Source organism: Myxocyprinus asiaticus, chromosome 49 (genome assembly GCF_019703515.2).
Source record: "Myxocyprinus asiaticus isolate MX2 ecotype Aquarium Trade chromosome 49, UBuf_Myxa_2, whole genome shotgun sequence".
NCBI classification, from domain to species: Eukaryota; Metazoa; Chordata; class Actinopteri; order Cypriniformes; family Catostomidae; genus Myxocyprinus; species Myxocyprinus asiaticus.
The window spans coordinates 23741049-23758918 of record NC_059392.1 but is presented as its reverse complement, the minus strand read 5'-3'; the positions used below and the strand labels follow the sequence as shown (position 1 = coordinate 23758918).

At 36.7% G+C, this 17870-nt stretch overlaps 1 protein-coding gene across 4 annotated transcripts in view; it reads right to left on the bottom strand.

The window, feature by feature from the left end:
• LOC127438197 (poly(rC)-binding protein 4-like) overlaps nt 1-17870 on the bottom strand; it is a 130733-nt gene that overhangs the window by 31392 nt on the left and 81471 nt on the right. For 3 of the 4 annotated variants that reach the window (XM_051693585.1, XM_051693584.1, XM_051693587.1), the window contains exons 6-9: nt 11896-12027; nt 11118-11246; nt 9823-9897; nt 5286-5357 (exon numbers count right to left, since the gene is read on the bottom strand). In XM_051693585.1, coding sequence (XP_051549545.1) covers nt 5286-5357; nt 9823-9897; nt 11118-11246; nt 11896-12027 — 408 coding nt within the window. The remainder of the gene's footprint in view (nt 1-5285; nt 5358-9822; nt 9898-11117; nt 11247-11895; nt 12028-17870) is intronic. The other variant, XM_051693586.1, reaches the window with a different exon arrangement.

Below are 17870 nucleotides of genomic sequence, written 5' to 3'. Positions count from 1 at the left end.
GTGGAGATTTAGAGCAAGAAAGGACGTATTATAATATAATATTTATCTGTTTCTCACCCACATCTATCATATCACTTTTGAAGACATATATTTAACCACTGGAGTCATATGGATTACATTCATACTGTCTTTATGTACTTTTTAGAGCTTCACAGTTCCGGCCACAATTCACTTGCATATAATGGGCTAACAGAGCTGAGATATTCGGAACAAAAAATTATTTTAAGATGGAGTAATGGCTGTTTCCCAAACCAGCATGCAGATTGCTCGTTAAAGTGTATTTACTATAAGTGTTATGGGAGCTGTCCAGTCCAAAGGTGCTGAAACTTTGGCAAATATGTCTTTTATGACTTTATTCTCAAAATATTATGACTTCAATTTAATTATACTATGACTTTATTCCAGTGGCGCCTCCAGGAATTTTTTTAATGGGTGGCCAGAAGGGAGGAGTAAAAATGTTAGGGTGGCACACCAAAACGTGTGTGTGAGTGTGATTAATTAGGCCTAATTAAACAACTCCAATTTCTATATTTTCTTCCCAGTAAAGTCTGAAGTCATGACTTATAGTCAACTTAACTTAGCAGTTAATATGTTTCTAATTCAACAATTGTTTTTTTTTTAAATGATTTATTTGTGTAATAGGCCTACTTTTCACAAACAAAGAGCAGCTTTACAGAGAATAAAATAGTCTTACAAAAACCCCAGTGAGCAAGCCAAAGGTGAACAGTCTGTGACAAGGACCCAGCAAACACAGAACATTCCCCTAACGTTAGCATATGGTTCCCGTTTGGTTAATTTTTGGGAACCAGTTCTCTTTAGGTTATATTTTTAAAACCATTAACTAACATTCCCAGAGCATTGCAGGCAGGTTTTTCTGTGGCAACCTTAAAAGAGCTTATGCAGAACGTTCTCTTATGGTTATTTTTAGGTTTTATTTGTGTAATCATAAACTAACCTTCCAAGAACATTGCAGGGAGGTTTTTGTGGGACAACCTTAAAATAACATACAGAAAGTTGTCTAATGGTTATTTTTAGGTTTTATTTTTTGTTCACATTTTTCATAATTTTTCATCATCAGATTTGATTATTTGAAGCTGAAAGACAACAATGAATTAAATTAGTGAAGTAGGCTAACATTGAATTAAGTGCAGAAAATAGGTAACAGTAAATGGCATTTGAACGCATTATAATGAACAGGTGAGAAACAAATTCAAAATACACTACCTACACTACTTATATAATATATTATCTTACTATCTAATTAACTTAGTCACTGTCTGATAGCTATACTGTATATGAACATGCATTTTATCTGCGCGCCTTTCATTCAGCCACAGAAATTCGCATTCTTCCGCAATTTAAAATGAATGGTCATTCGAGACTGATATTCTTTCTATCACTTTTCTCAATAAAAAAATACTTCAAATGTGAGGTTAACTATAGGCTAAATGTTACTGACTTGATACAGATTTGACTTGGACGAATGGGAAACAAAAAGTAGGAAAGCTAATTCTTAATTCTTTTCAAAATGAAACTAGGCCTGTTTGTTTATGGAAGATGGACTTCATATTTACAGTGACTTTTGTTTTACCTGGGGAAAATATATCTCTTTTACAAGGGAAAGCATTTGGTGAAAACTGTTTTATAAATGCTTGGTTGATTTGTCCAAGAGCTTGCTTTGTTGGCTCCTCTTACAAGCACTGATGATGATTCAAGTGGTGCGCTATAACGTGCATACTCAAGAAAATTGGGGGTGGAGTTTAAGAGGGCAATTCAAAATAAACAAATGCTGCTGCTTGCTATTGAATTCTTTTTTTAATGTTAAATATTCAATGTCTGATAATATTATAGACATTATTCTGAATATACTGTATATATATATATAGAATATTGTTCTGAGTTAAATATAAAGTATCATAATGATCATGGTGGATAAGGGGGTCAGTGGGATGGCCAGTGTTTTTTTCCAGTCCCCAAACCCTCCACCCCACCCCCCAACACACCCCTCTTGGAGGCGCCACTGCTTATTCTCGTAATGTTGACTTTATTATCAAAATATTACAACTTTAATCTCGTAATGCTACAATTTAATTCTCTAAATGTTGACTTTATTCTCAAAATATTATGACTTTATTCTCGTTTTTTTTATTTATTTATTTTTTTTTTATGTGGCACTAAAATGCTGTCGTAGTTTACTGTATGTCTACTGTAAAAAATAAAATATAAATAAATAAATAGTACCACCACTGACATATACGTGTTGCTCTTTTTTAGATTAAATGCATGTGTTCAATGTCTGTTAAATCAAGAACTAGTAATGTTTCTACATATAATATATTCCATTTATGTATATACATATAATTATATTTAATATATAAATATAATAAATTATACATATAATTGATCTTATTGGCAAATATTTATTTATTTATTTATTTAAGTACAAACCTCACAAAATTTTGTTGAAATGCCTTTGAAAACAAGGCTTAAAATCTTATGATTATACTTCTCAAGTAAATGCATCTTGTTTTAAGGAAGTTTAGATATTGTTTTTACTGTAAAACAAAAACAAAAATAATAAGTAATTGAATTATTTGTGGGGGGGGGGAGTGGGGGTGAACTAAAAGGTAGCAAAAAAAGAAGAGGGCAGAGCTTCCATTATTTGAAAGATTTCTTCATTATTTCTTTCCTCCCCCTTTCGTTGAGCTCAGCACGCTCGTAAATAATGTAGGAAAGCATTAATCATCTATCTAAGGCACTTAGATCCTCAAACACACACACATAAACTACCGGTCAAAAGTTTTGAAACACTTGACTGAAATGTTTCTCATGATCTTAAAAATCTTTTGATCTGAAGGCGTATGATTAAATGTTTGAAATTAGTTTTGTAGGCAAAAATATAATTGTGCCACCATATTAATTTATTTCATTATAAAAATAGAATGACATAAAACATTTTTTGAAATTGATGACTTGGACCAAATAATAAAGGTAAGCAGCCAATAAGTGCCCAACATAGATGGGAACTCCTTCAATACTGTTTAAAAAGCATCCCAGGGTGATACCTCAAGAAGTTGGTTGAGAAAATGTCAAGAGTACATGTCTGCAAATTCTAGACAAAGGGTGACTACTTTGAAGATGCTCAAATATAACACAGTTTTGAATTATTTTGGATTTTGTTTAGTCACAACATAATTCCCATAGTTCCATTTATGTTATTCCATAGTTTTAATGACTTTACTATTATTCTAAAATGTAAAAAAAAAAAAAAATTATAATAAAGTATGAGTAAGTGTTTCAAAACTTTTGACCGGTAGTGTACATGTGGGGCCTTCATTAGCAAGAGCTGCCGTGATGCTGTCAGTGCCCTGGCAGACAGCATTTATGTCTGCTTGTTTAAGAGAATGCCAGAGCTCCGGCCTGCCCCCTCATTCCTAAAACTCTTGCGGTCAAGCAACGTGTGTGCATGAGCATGTATTGTCACATGGTGGCCCTTTTTAGCCCTCAGATTAGAACATCAGTCAGAGAATACCGAGACTTGAAGGCACAGTTCACCCAAAAATGAATTCTGTCATTCCAAACCAGTATGATTTTCTTTCTCCATGGAACACAAAAGGAGATGTTTTGAAGAACGTTCACATTCAAATTCGCACACAAATAAACACACTATCAGTGTCTTGGTCTTCATATTTTGTGTCTACAGGCCACGATAAACATTCTCTCACCAGCATGTTAAACTGCTCACTGAGGAATGGGTGATGTTATCAGCCCAGTTGAACTATTACTGTTAAGCTTCAGAGCATAACATATTTACATACGTTGATAATTGTAAGCCCAAAACACCTCAAAGGCAAGTTAAGAGATTATCAGTAATTTACACTATCACAGTATCCTCAAATGCATTTCCCACATCAGCAGATAATTCTGAAACTGTGAACCATCCAGAAAAAATATTTACTCCTCACAGAAAGTTTAGTGATAAGCACCTAGTACAGTGTGAGAAAAGAGTGATATTTTTCCGCCCTATAAGTAATACTTCAAAGGAAGTTCTTCAAACTCATAGAGTGAGATTAAATATCAGGATAGGGCTGATTTGTAAGACCCCATGAGTTCTGTGGCTTTTAGTTTGTCTATTAGCTTTGAAAAAAATACAGTACTGTGCAAAAGTTTTAGGCACTTGTGAAAAATGTTGCATAGTGAGGATGTCTTCAAAAATAATGCCATAAATAGTTTTCATTTATCACTTAATGTCATACAAAGTCCAGTAAACATAAAAAAAAAGCTAAATCAATATTTGGTGTGACCACCTTTGCCTTTAAAACAGCCCCAATTCTCCTAGATACACCTGGACACAGTTTTTCTTGGTTGTTGGCAGACAGGATGTTCCAAGCTTCTTGGAGAATTCACCACAGTTCTTCTATTTCAGCTGTCTCAATTGCTCCTGTCTCTTCATATTATCCCAGACTGACTCTATGTTCAGTGGGGGGTTTTGTGGGGGCCATGCTATCTGTTGCAGGGCTCCCTGTTCTTCTATTCTAATATTTTCTATTTGCTAAAGGAATGTTTGGGAGTTTAAAATGTATTTTTCCTATTGATACACTAAAGCTGAAGAGATATATATATATATATATATATATATATATATATATATATTAAGACAAATGTTTTTGTGAAACATCTTATGTGCCTAAGACTTTTGCACAGTACTGTATGTCTTCCAGATCTAAACACACACATCAAATAGACATCAGGGTGATTTACGTGTGCTATTGGGTAATTTATGGTTTTGTTGGCGTAAACTAAAGGCTATTTAAAAAAAAAAAAAAAAAAAAGCAATCCCTGCCCATGTTTCACAGAAAAAAAAAAACAAAAAAAACTTCTCGTCAAGCAATTTCATGACATTTTTAATACTAAACCATTCATTTGATAAATGTCAAAGGACCGAAGACGCAACCTTGGGAGACACCGTTTATCTAATTCCTTTACAGATCACAAACTATTACAAAACAAGTCACAATTCTTAACAAAAAATCAATACAATTTCAAGGGGTTGGAGGTAAAGCCATGCGCAAATGGAACGTCAACTAAAAAAGCAAAAAATCTCAAGTCAACATTAATTGCTATATTGTCTAGCTCCCTTGCTCAAGTGGGGAGGACACTGGCTGCAACATGCGGCAAGAGAAGAACGGAGTTCCCACCTCCATGCAGGGGTGGAAGAGGCAAATAAAGAAAGAGTGGGAAGCATGTCTTCCTGTATTAGCCATCATGGATAAATTTATACTCACTTGTTGCAGATCCAGCCCTCCCTGAGCCACTGAGAAAAGTGGGTGAGACGCAAACTCGGATGTTTCGAAAACCTTAAAAAGGCAAATAGGGGACAGAGACACAAACCAAGGCTTCATTTGCATGTCATCAGTATTGTAAATATTCATTTTTGCATTTGTATTAGCGCAAGTTTTGTAGTTATTGCTGTCATAGAGAGCAACAGTGACTGCCATTTTTTTCAGCTGCCATGGTTCTGGAAGTATATTCTCCATTCTTTCAAAAAAGAGTTAAGTCTTGAACAAACCATCCAGCTCTGAGATTAATTACAATCTTTGATTAAAAAAAAACTATATTTGAAAATCAGACTCGATTCCCATTTCATTTGACCCTTCTCAACTTCTCTGATTGGTCGAGATCTCTTCAGGATTATGGGTAATGTAGTTTTCATCAAGAATTTAACAATTAAACATATATATTACAGTATATACACACACATATATATAAGTTGAATCAAACCGACTTCTGGCTTCTACAGAACCATCTCAGATCCAATGAAAGCTCTGTCTTGAAAGTTATATGTGTAATCGTTAAAAAATCGTTTTTTTCACTATGGAGAAAATCAATGGGATATTATTTCCGGAATCCTATTGTTGCGCTCTGTTGCCATTAAGTGTGATTTTAATTTGTTAATTGGAATAAATATGTTCTCTAAAATGGAGCAATGAACATTAATTTAAAGACATTAATCTTGCTCTTTTCATGAGCGACTACTAAATATATCAAACAGACAGTGTGTCATTACTGCGCACGTCAACGTTTCTGCCACTTCGATAAATTACACCATTGGCGAATGACTCAAAGGCACTTTTAATAGTGAGGAATATTCATGAGTCTGAGTGATCTTAATGCTGTTGTTGTTCATGCATAGGTGTGCTGATAATGAATAGCCATGTCAACATGAATAAACATTATGTTCACTTTACTCTCTTCTGGAGATGTGTTAGAGAATTACGTGAAGTGAATAATGGGACAAACGGATGGATAAATGTGTGAAACAATAGACCTTAGTTAGGATAGATGCCATAATTAATCTGACACTAACAAAAACAAGGCTGAGAGGGATAGACCTACAATGTCCAGTGGGTATTTAATTCAATGTGACTATTTACACATTAATTTATTCTGCATGTGCTTACTGAGTGACACCCATTATGTCATACTGTTATGTACCTGGGTGTCAATCCTTCAAATGTTGAAACAATGGAAAATATGTCTTCTCCAATATTAGATGTAATGAAGAAACATTTGGGTAAAACAGTGCAACATATTCAGCCTGGAGCAAAATGAATTTCTAAACTAAACTAGAACAAAACCAACGTAAATGATTCGTAAAACCATTCTTACATAAACTGTCACATTGAACTGAATGCAACAATTAGTGTAAGAATAGTGTGGCAATCGATTTCATGTAACATAAGCAGAATGAATTTCTGAGTGAATCATTCGGAAAACCATTCATTGCATTGAACTGACTGTGGGAATTAGGTAAGAATGGTCTAATAAACAATTTAATGAAACACGAGCAGAACAAATTTATGTAAATTGCTCGTAAAGCAGTTCTTATGTAAATTGTTGTGTTCGGTTCACCTCAACAACATAAGAATAGATTTACGATTTTAGCTAATTTTTTTCGATTTCTAAGAATTTCGGTGTAAACTGTTTGGAAAACCATTATAACATAAATTGCCGCATTAAACTGAACGCATAAATTGCGTATGAATAGTGTTATTAATGATTTCTTGAAACAAGCACAACAAATTTTCCATAAATCTTCATAAAGTATGTTTATGTTGTCGGATTCAATATGGCAGTTTATGTAAGACCGTTTTTATAAATGATTTACATGAATTGGCTATACTTCTATTCCTCACCACCTTTGTTTTTTTGTTCTGTGTGAAATTAAATATGCCATCTACAATAAGTATTATAAAAGTGTAAACGAATAAATGGGGCTAAATTGTAATCAGTTGGTCCATAAGTGTCACGTTTATCCATTGCAAGCTACAAAATCACTTTGTAAGACTGAGGTTTGCAGTCCTTTGTTTTTAGTCTATGACATCAATGAGAACAGACACAACAAACAAGCTTCAAGAATATTTAGTAAAACACAGACCGCCCCCCTACCAGCACTTATTTTTTGATGGACAGACTCGCTTTATTAAAGGAAATAGAGGCAGCGTGTTGTCATATTTATGAAGCTGTGAAGCTGTACAATATTAGGAGTCAGCTGAATATCAATGATTTCAGCACACACAGCATGTTTACAGGTGGGGTTTCTGCTTTTGTAGATCTTAATAGATCTGCTCTGTCCCAGCAATGATAATTAGGGATGAATTTTGATTACATTTGAGACACTTGGGCTTTAATTATACTACACACAAATCTGATTTGGTTTTTAAATCTTTTTTTTTTATTTTTCTTTTTTTTATTTAGGACTGACTGTCCTCTCTGTCATTTAACAAGTAATGAAACATGTTTGTTCAGACAGTGTAGTCAATATTTGGTATATCTACATATTTTCCCATAGTAATTATTTAAATGTCAGAAAAACAGCAAGAGACACAAAAGTGTAGTAGCCATTGTGAAAATAGATGACAGAAAACTGGAAATTTTGCCTCTGCTCATGTCTATCACAATTTCTCACAACTCACAAGATACATGAGACAACATAAGTGACAGCATTTAAGCATATACATCATCGATCAGCCACAACATTAAAAGCACCTGCCTAATATTGTGTAGCTCCCCCTCGTGCTGCCAAAACAGCGCCAACCCGCATCTCAGAATAGCACTCTGAGATGCTATTCTTCTCACCACAATTGTACAGAGCGGTTTTCTGAGTTACCGCAGACTTTGTCAGTTCAAACCAGTCTGGCCATTCTCTGTTGACCTCTCTCATCAACAAGAAATTTCCGTCCACAGAGCTGCCACTCACTGGATGTTTTTTTTTTTTTTTTTTTGGCACCATTCGGAGTAAATTCTAGAGACTGTTGTGTGTGAAAATCCCAGGAGATCAGCAGTTACAGAAGTACTCAAAGCAGCCCATCTGGCACCAATACTCATCCATGCGATTATCTAATCAGCCAATCGTGTGGCAGCAGTGCATACAATCATGCAGATCTGAGTCAGGAGCTTCAGTTAATGTTCAACCATCAGAATGGGGAAAAAATGTGATCTCAGTGATTTGGACTGTGGCATGATTGTTGATGCCAGATGGGCTGGTTTAAGTATTTCTGTAACTGCTGATCTTCTGGGATTTTCACACACAACAGTCTCTAGAGTTTACTTAGAATGGTGCCAAAAACAAAAAACATCCAGTGAGCGGCAGTTCTGTGGACTGAAATGTCTTGTTGATGAGAGAGGTCAACAGAGAATGGCCAGACTGGTTTGAACTGACAAAGTCTACGGTAACTCAGATAACCACTCTGTACAACTGTGGTGGGAAGAATATCATCTCAGAATGCAATTCTGAGATGCGGGTTGGTGCTGTTTTGGTGGCACGAGGGGACCTACACAATATTAGGCAGGTGGTTTTAATGTTGTGGCTGATCTGTGTACTGTGTCCAAAACCACTTTTTCATTTTTTCACTATTTAATTGACAGTAAATATCACATAGTTTGCTCTGAGGGAAAAGAGTGAGCGAAAACGAATATATTCAGTTCAGACACTTTGAGCACCGTACAGACGTGTTGTGTCCCAAATAACGAAACAACTACCCGAAATCCGATCTGACTGTTCAGACTGAGACACATTCTGCTGATTTGAAATATGTTCTTTGATAGTAATCTTGACCAATTGTTTTGGAGATTTCAGTCTTTTATGCTGCTTGTATTAAAAGAAAATAGCTGCCTGGAAAATGTTCCCAAAATGGCCGCCATGTTTACTGACTTGCCTTGAAAGGGAGCTTTAAAACCATGAATTTGTTATAGCATTTGATGTAGATATACTGCACATTGACTACAATGTCTGAACAAATGGATCTGATTTCATCACTTGCAAACAAGCTGTCCTACAAAATCGGATTTGAAAAATAAACCGGAACTGATCAAGGCCGCAAATATAATCTACAGAAGTACGCAAATGCAGATTTGAATGCTTGGCCAGTGCAATGTTAGCACTGAGTCCCATTGTGCATACTTTGTGTACGTTCTTGTGTTGCCATACCATTAACAAACCTCAAGACTCAAGGGGGCGATAGAGTTACCTTCAAATGGCTGTGCCGTTAAAACAATTGCACTATTATTGAGGTAATGTGCTAGTAACAAACATTACACTAATGCCCACTTTAGTGCCCCTTTTGGCAATGCTAAGAATGCAATGTATGCTTATATTAAGGTATTTTAAAACAGCAATGTTTGAAATTAAGTTTGGTTTGGCTAGAAGCGTTTGTGTAAACATACTTGCATAAAATATGATTTAGGTCTTAATAATGGGTGTTGTGAGGAGAAAAAGTGCACTTAGTACAATCGGTGAAAGATGATTTGCCATGTTTTTACCTGATTTCCAGCTAGAAGAACTGTTCCTGGAGCAGGACTTGGGCGGTATGGAATTGTAGCACCCTTTGGAGGGGACTGTAAACATAAAGTGAAGCAAATATTAATTTTAACTTAGGACCTTAAATATTTAACCTCACTGTGACATAATATTCGACACATTTAGCAATAGCACTAAATGTTCAAAAGATATTTGTACTGCATTACAGACAAAGAGTTATTTGGTCATATTACCTTAATGTGTTGAAACGCTGACACAAATGCAACATGTTTATCTATCAGCTCTTCATCGGATCTCTTAAAAGCATACCATTATCCTCTCACAGGAAGTCATTAGGCTGCATTATTTCAGAATGCTATTGAGAGCATTAATGCTTGCTCATGATATGGAAAACTTGTTATTTCACACTCATTATTTGTAAGAACACACGCACACCAAAAACTTCGTAAGGTGCCGAGTCAAAAAAACGATACTATCAAAATCAAAAAACTCGCACACTTACTCACTGCTCCAACAATCATTTTAATCCACAACCATGTGGTTAACATTTCAGCTCGTGTAACGAGTCTTCTTCAGAACTGAAGATTGTGGCAAGTTTGTCAGAAATCTAGATTTTTTGTAAGAGCAGTAAATGAATTGCAATTGAATGCAATCTAACAATAAAACAGAAAATCTCAAGAGGCCTGTTCAGGGCTGATGTGTTGAGAAAAAAAAACAGTGAAGCGCATCCCCCACGATTGCTCAACCAAACATAAAGAATCTGTTTGAATATTTATCAGATGACTTTGCATAATTTGCATCCTGGAGCAGGCAGACAGCTGAGGACTCTAAAATGGGGCATGTAGCTGTCAACAATCGGCCCACTCTTCCAGCCCTTTAACAATGAAACAAGAATAAACAGGACGCATGCAGTACAATTCCACCGCTTAAAAAGTAAAGTCGTTTTCTTAAACCATTTGTGCGCAAAGAAAACCCTTTGAGAGCCAATCCATTTAACACTGTCCGAGATCATTCATAATTCATCATAACATAAATTATTTTTAATGTATGTTTCTTTAGATCCAAGTATTTGTCTGAAATTGTTGTTAAGGCTACTGAAAATGATTACATGCATTCAGACTGAACCTTAAAGCTAATATGCTGTATTTGATATATGGAAGCCTTTGAAGTCTTGATGATATAGAATCTCACACTAAAGTCTTCCACTTCAGTTTTTCAAAGCCAGTGGATGCATACAAATGCTGTTATTGAAGCCAAATGGACCTGTTATTGTTCAGTAGCTGTAGAGTGTAATTACCTCCAGTATTACAGTGCAGATGAGTTTGACACACTGTATGATGGCATCCTGGCTGCCAGATATCGTCACTCCTCTCTCTGTGGAGTTAGGGAGCAGATCTCCTGCCACCTGTACCTGAGCCCCTGTTTTCTGCCACAGCAAAGAACAGACCATAAGTACACATGTTTACCTAGAATCAAATTGGGAACCTATCAGAGGCTTCTATTGTTTGTTTGTTTTTTTAAATAAAGGTCATTAAAATACTAAGGCCTAACCCATATCCAATCCAAAATTTGCATTTTTATAATAAATAATAATACTATAATAATATACATACATTTATACTCAAAAAGCACAGAGTATCTGTGAAAATCCCAAATATCTCAAATTTGCTACAATAACTCCCATTAAGCAAAAAGAGAGGGCTAAAAACACTGTGAGCTCTGCTGTGTTTACTCGCCACTGCTAACATGAAATCTTTCGACAACCCAACAAACTCACTCCCTTTCAAAACTAACTTTCGTGCTTTGATTAGCTTAACGTACTTGCTATTCCTCCAACTCTAACCATCCCCACCATCCCAGTGCATTAGCAAACACTCCAAATTTAGCAATGCGGACCATACAACATTACCTCATACCATCCTGACAGCCCAGAGACCATAAATGTAAAATAAATGGGCTTTTACTGGCATCCAAACCCATGAAATATGCAACAGAGCAAGCAGTCCTAACATAGATGTCCTCTGGGGGGAGGAGGGAAAGATAGGGAAATGGATGTCCGTTATATTGGCACTCACCTCTCTGATCTCTTTGATTTTGGAGCCGCCCTTGCCGATGAGAGAACCACACTGGCTAGCCGGTATAACCAATCGCAGCGTGACTGGAGGCTTACTAGTGACTGTGCCGTTCGCCACAAGAGCAGCCAAATCCTTGAAGGCCAAACACAGAACATGGACGTGTTAAGTTGACACTTCTGAAGCAGCAATTATGGCATTCTTCAAAGAGTTCAGATTTTCACTTAGAGTGGAATAATATAGTGGTTAAAGTTCTGGTAACCAGAACTCTGTGGGATCTATGTGCTATCAACATTGTTCCCTTGAATAAGACAACACCACACAACCTGAAAACAATAATCAGCACTTAGCTAGTTTTCTGTATAACATTCATAGAGATTGCCATGCTTTTATTTGATTTAACTGTGGTTGATTTAAATGTTAAAGTTTTATAACCTTGGTGTTACAGTAGAGAATCATCATTGAAAACAATGAGAATAGTAAAAGTAAAACGTCCGGACACATTGTGGTAATGAGAATTGGGGGGTAAAATCTGCTATATATAGTCAATATACTGGTAGTCCTAATTTTCTTTATGCAGTCAAAATTAACACGCAAACGCATGTGATTAATTTACAATGTTTAAAACTTACATTTTCCTTTACTTGAATTTTAGTGCATTTCTATACAGTATTTATATTATAAAAGGCTTTGTTTGGAAAATGTTAATAATACAATATGTAGGGGGGCCTGGGTAGCTCAGCAAGTAAAGATGCTGACTACCACACCTGGAGTCGCAAGTTCGAATCTAGGGCGTGCTGAGTGATTCCAGTCAGGCTTCCTAAGCAACCAGTTGGCACGGTTGCTAGGGTGGGTCACGTTGGGTTAAGCCTCCACGTGCGCTAGGTCTCCACGGTAATGCGCTCAACAAGCCACTTGATAAGATGCGCGGATTGACGTCTCAGATGTGGAGGGAACTGAGATTCCTCCTCCGCCACCTGGATTGAGGCGAGTCACTACACCACAATGAGGACTTAGAGCGAATTAGGAATTTGGCATTCCAAATTGGGGAGAAAAGGGGTGAAAATCAAGAAAATAAATAAATAAAAATAATAATACAATATGTAACAATAATTTGTTCTTTCCAAACAAGAAAATAAAAGCATTTTAACAGGAAAAGTAGTCAATTTTGAGTACAGTCAAAATCTGTGGTTATTCACAATTAACTATGAAAAATTATGCGATTAATCGTGATTAATTATGAAAACGTATGCAATTAATCGCAATTAAATATTTGTACCGACTGACAGCACTAATATACATACATACATATATACACACATATATATATATATATATGGGCTGATGGGCTGGTTTGTGTACTTCTGTAACTGCTGATCTCCTGGGACTTTCATGCACAACAGTCTCTAGAGTTTACTTAGAATGGTGCCAAAAACAAAAAACATTCAGTGAGTGGCAGTTCTGTGGACGGAAATGCCTTGTTGATGAGAGAGGTCAACAGAGAATGGCCAGACTGGTCTGAACTGACAAAGTCTGCGGTAACTCAGAAAACCGCTTTGTACAATTGTGGTTAGAAGAATAGCATCTCAGAATGCTATTCTGAGATGAGGGTTGGCACTGTTTTGGTGGCACGAGGGGGAGCTACACAATATTAGGCAGGTGCTTTTAATGTTGTGGCTGATCAGTGTATAAGTATATACAGCTCCAGGAAAAAAATAAGAGACCACTGCAAATCAGTGCAAATCAGATCATCACCAATCCTCCACCAAATTTCACAGTGGGTGCGAGACATTGTGGCTTGAAGGCCTCTCCAGGTCTCCGTCTGACCATTAGATGACCAGATGGAGGATTGGTGATGTTCTGGGGTGCTTCAGCAAGGCTGGAATCGGGCAGATTCGTCTTTGTGACAGACGTATGACTCAAGCCACGTACAAGGTTATCCTGGAGGAAAACTTGCTTCCTTCTGCTCTGACAATGTTCCCCAATTCTGAGGATTGGTTTTTCCAGCAGGACAATGCTCCATGCCACACAGACAGGTCAATCAAGGTGTGGATGGAGGACCACCGGATCAAGACCTTGTCATGGCCAGCCCAATCTCCAGACCTGAACCCCATTGAAAAACTCTGGAATGTGATCAAGAGGAAGATGGATGGCCACAAGCCATCAAACAAAGCCGAGCTGCTTGAATTTTTGCAGCAGGAGTGGCATAAAGTCACCCAACAGCAATATGAAAGACTGGTAGAGAGCATGCCAAGACGCATGAAAGCTGTGATTTGAAAATCAGGGTTATTCCAGACAAATATTGATCTCTGATCTTTTCCATCTAGCATTAAAACATTAGTATTGTGTTGTTTATAAATGAATATGAACTTGTTTTCTTTACATTATTTGAGGTCTGAAAACACTGCATCTTTTTTGTTATTTTGACCAATTGTCATTTTCTGCAAATAAATGACAATATTTTTATTTGAAATTTGGGAGAAATTTTGTCAGTACTTTATAGAATAAAACAAATATTTTCATTTTAATCAAACCATTCCTAAATCCAGAAAAACTGATAATTTTGCAGTGGTCTCTTAATTTTTTTTCTGAGCTCTCTCTCTCTCTCTCTCTCTCTCTCTCTCTATATATATATATATATATATATATATATATATATATATATATATATATTTACATATATACACACACACACACACAACAGTTAGTTCCAGTCCTCGAATCTGATTGGACGAGAGACGTTCCTTGAGTAAACAGAACAGCAGTAGTCAGACGCTTCACTCTTTGTATCACTCCGCTTTTGTTCGTGGCATTCTAAACTAAAGTGTAAGAGCAGCACAGATGTGTAAAAGAGCTAGATGTATGTCTTTTCATTTTTCCCTGTGACATTAAAGATTTTAGCCAGCAGGTGGTGACAAAAGCGAGTGTGTTATGAGCGAGTTGAACTGACGTTCATTTGAGTCAGCGCTGCCAGTCAGTGAGAAGTTTCTTTGAAGTCACTGACATCTGCCTCTCACTCCATGATCGCTCGGATACCACTAGACTACAACTGGGAAGCTTCAGCATTAAGGCTTATCAAAGTTGAGAGACACAACAGACGAAGTAATCACACATGCTCAAGGTGCTTACCTACCGGAGTTTCCGCATTGGGAGCAGTACTCAGATGTAAACAACATTCAACGTGGCGGAGGAGAGAAACGAACCGGCTACCACGAAATACACAGAGAAAATTATCTTCTGCAAGCTGACTAACACTAAAGATGAGGAATAGAGTTAAACAGCTATAGCTTTACTGTTACTCTCTGCTTATGAAGGGGGGACAGGCTCAATAATCACTCAGTTTCTCTATCTCTCTCTCTCAAACACATACACACACATTCTTGTTTCTCCAATAACTTGTTAGAAACAGCCCAAGCTGCCGTTAATAGTTCTAAAATGACGTTTTTGAATTAGTAATGGTGGATTGGGCGCATCTTTTGAACAATGGCAAATCCTAATTCATGGCGTAAGTAGTTAGTAGTTCCATGCACAAATGCTTAGTTTTTCCTCATTGTTTTATTTACGTGTTCGTTGAACTGTTGTATATAAGCAATATCACACTCGCAATCGTGAGGTATGGCCCTAAATCAGCACGATGTAAAATCAGCTGATGTAGGGCCATACAGCACTCTTGCTCGTGTGATACTGCTTAAATATATAAATTGAATCATTCGTGAGAATCACCCGACCACACATGGCTATGCTAGACTACTATCCTTTTACTGTATTGCTTCTGCTAAGTGACAGCTTACTGACTTACTGACTGATAAGGTGATCAAAACACATTTTCTATTAGCGTTGGCCTTTTCCAACATAAAACAATGCAGTAAACTGTTCTGCTCTGTACCACAGTAATGCAAGAGGTGCTTCTTTGTTCTGACTTGACAGCTAAGAAACCTAGGCCAAACCACTACACACAGATATGTCTCATTGTTGTCAGAATAGTGTTAAACACAAAGCCCAACAGGACAATATGTCAGACTGTAAACAGGGGACAACATGGTTTAACAAGACTCTGAAGTACGTTCCTGAGTAACTTTAATGATTCTCATTTAAATGATGTCCTCATATTTCCAAGGATTGTCAAACACGTTCTTTGTGCCGAGGTTTAAAAATGCCACTTGTGCACCACTGACCCTTTTGGCTTTTGATTGCAATCTGATGAAATGTTTTATTCCAAAGCCACACTAATCAATTTCCCAATTCAGAGTTTGCTGATCGATGTGCCCCACTAACAAAATGTTACAGTTGATTGAACGCAGTCGCATCGCAGTTAAAGATGCCAATTGATTTTTATGACCGAATTAAACAATATTTACCTACCTGTCACACTCAGTTGTCTCTATCAAGGTATGATGTGTACTTACAATGTGTATCATGTTAAAAAATTCTAACAATGACTTCTAATAAAGACATTTTTCAGCAGTCTAGTGTACTTTTGGTGAATCTTGAAAAAAGCATCATGTCAGCAGAAAAGGACAACTTGTGTTCCATCCTCACAGTCCTGCTAAGAGAAAGCAGCTTCAATGTCCATTATTCACGCTGTGCAATTTCACAGGCTTTTTCTTTAATTAAACCAGGTAATAAATATCAGACTGAATCGTGGCCCACCATTGCAGCAATCAATTAGGAGGTAGCAGGAATCTTGTGGGGTTTGAAATGTAAATAGTGTGTGCTGTCTGCCTGCCCATCAACCCAGCCCTCAGCTACGTGAGCTGAATGAATGCACCTCGAGTGGTATTTCTCAAAGCAGCACTTGTCTTTTTCCTCTGTTTAGTGTTCTATCAGCACTGGAGGTTTGGAAGATGCTGTTGTTGTCTTCTTTCAACATTTCACCCTGAAATCTCAAGAGAACGAAGGCAAGGTGGAAAAGAGAAAGCCGCGTATAAGTTTTAGCCGATGATATAACGTTTCAGAAAAAAAAGGGAAGAAATATTCAAATGTCTGATTGAAACTATATTTTCTATTTCACACTCTTCCCAGCATTTTCTTGGACTGTAGGGTTTTCTCAATGGAATAATAGTAATACTAAGGCTTTTTCAAACCAGCGTTATTTTTGTTAACTGAAAACCTGAAACTAAAACACATTTTTATGACTCCCAAAACTAACTTATTAATTTTAGCTTGCCAGCTAGACGCTACCTATCACACAGTTTGTACGTACTGAGGCATCTCGTTTCACTGCTGCAGTCCAGGCATCCATTTGTCTTCTTTATTTTTTTCTAAAATCTTAACACTTTAATTTTCGGCAATTCGAGGCATCCAGGTAGTATTCAGCCTTCAAACAAAATGGTCCAAATTTTAATGTTGACATTTTATGACCATCATGTTACCACTACGAGACAATATGAATGAAGTGCCTCCCACTATAGTTTTGAATGTGTTTCACATCCAAATAGAAATGTTCTAGTAACAAAGAAGTCACTTCCCAAACCAACAAATATTATTTGAAATGGTGTATACTTCAAAAATAAACTGAAACTAAGGCCACATCCACACACATACATTTTCACTTGATAACACCAGAGATTCTTTTATGCTCCTTAACGAAAATCGAGAGTTCACGGCAAATTTGCCGCAAACATGTCACAAATTTGCCACTGATAATTTTCACTTGCAAATGAGCTTTGTGGCAATCTTGCTGCAAAGTGTCCATTGTTGCCAAAGGTTTGCTGCAGGTTCACCACTACCAGCAAAGAGCTGCAAACTTCTGGCAAACATATGCAGCGATTCAAAAGCTCATTTGCATGTGAAAATAACAAGCGGCAAGTTTATAAAGCAGCAATTTTATTGTAGTAAACTGCACACATTGTTCACTCCAAAAGGATTGTTTAGTGTAAAACATGTTAAATATTAGTGGACAGTTGCTCAATTCATTAAAGGTTTCCTCACAAAAGCATTTTATTGGGTATACTGAAGCATCTCCTCCATTAACATCC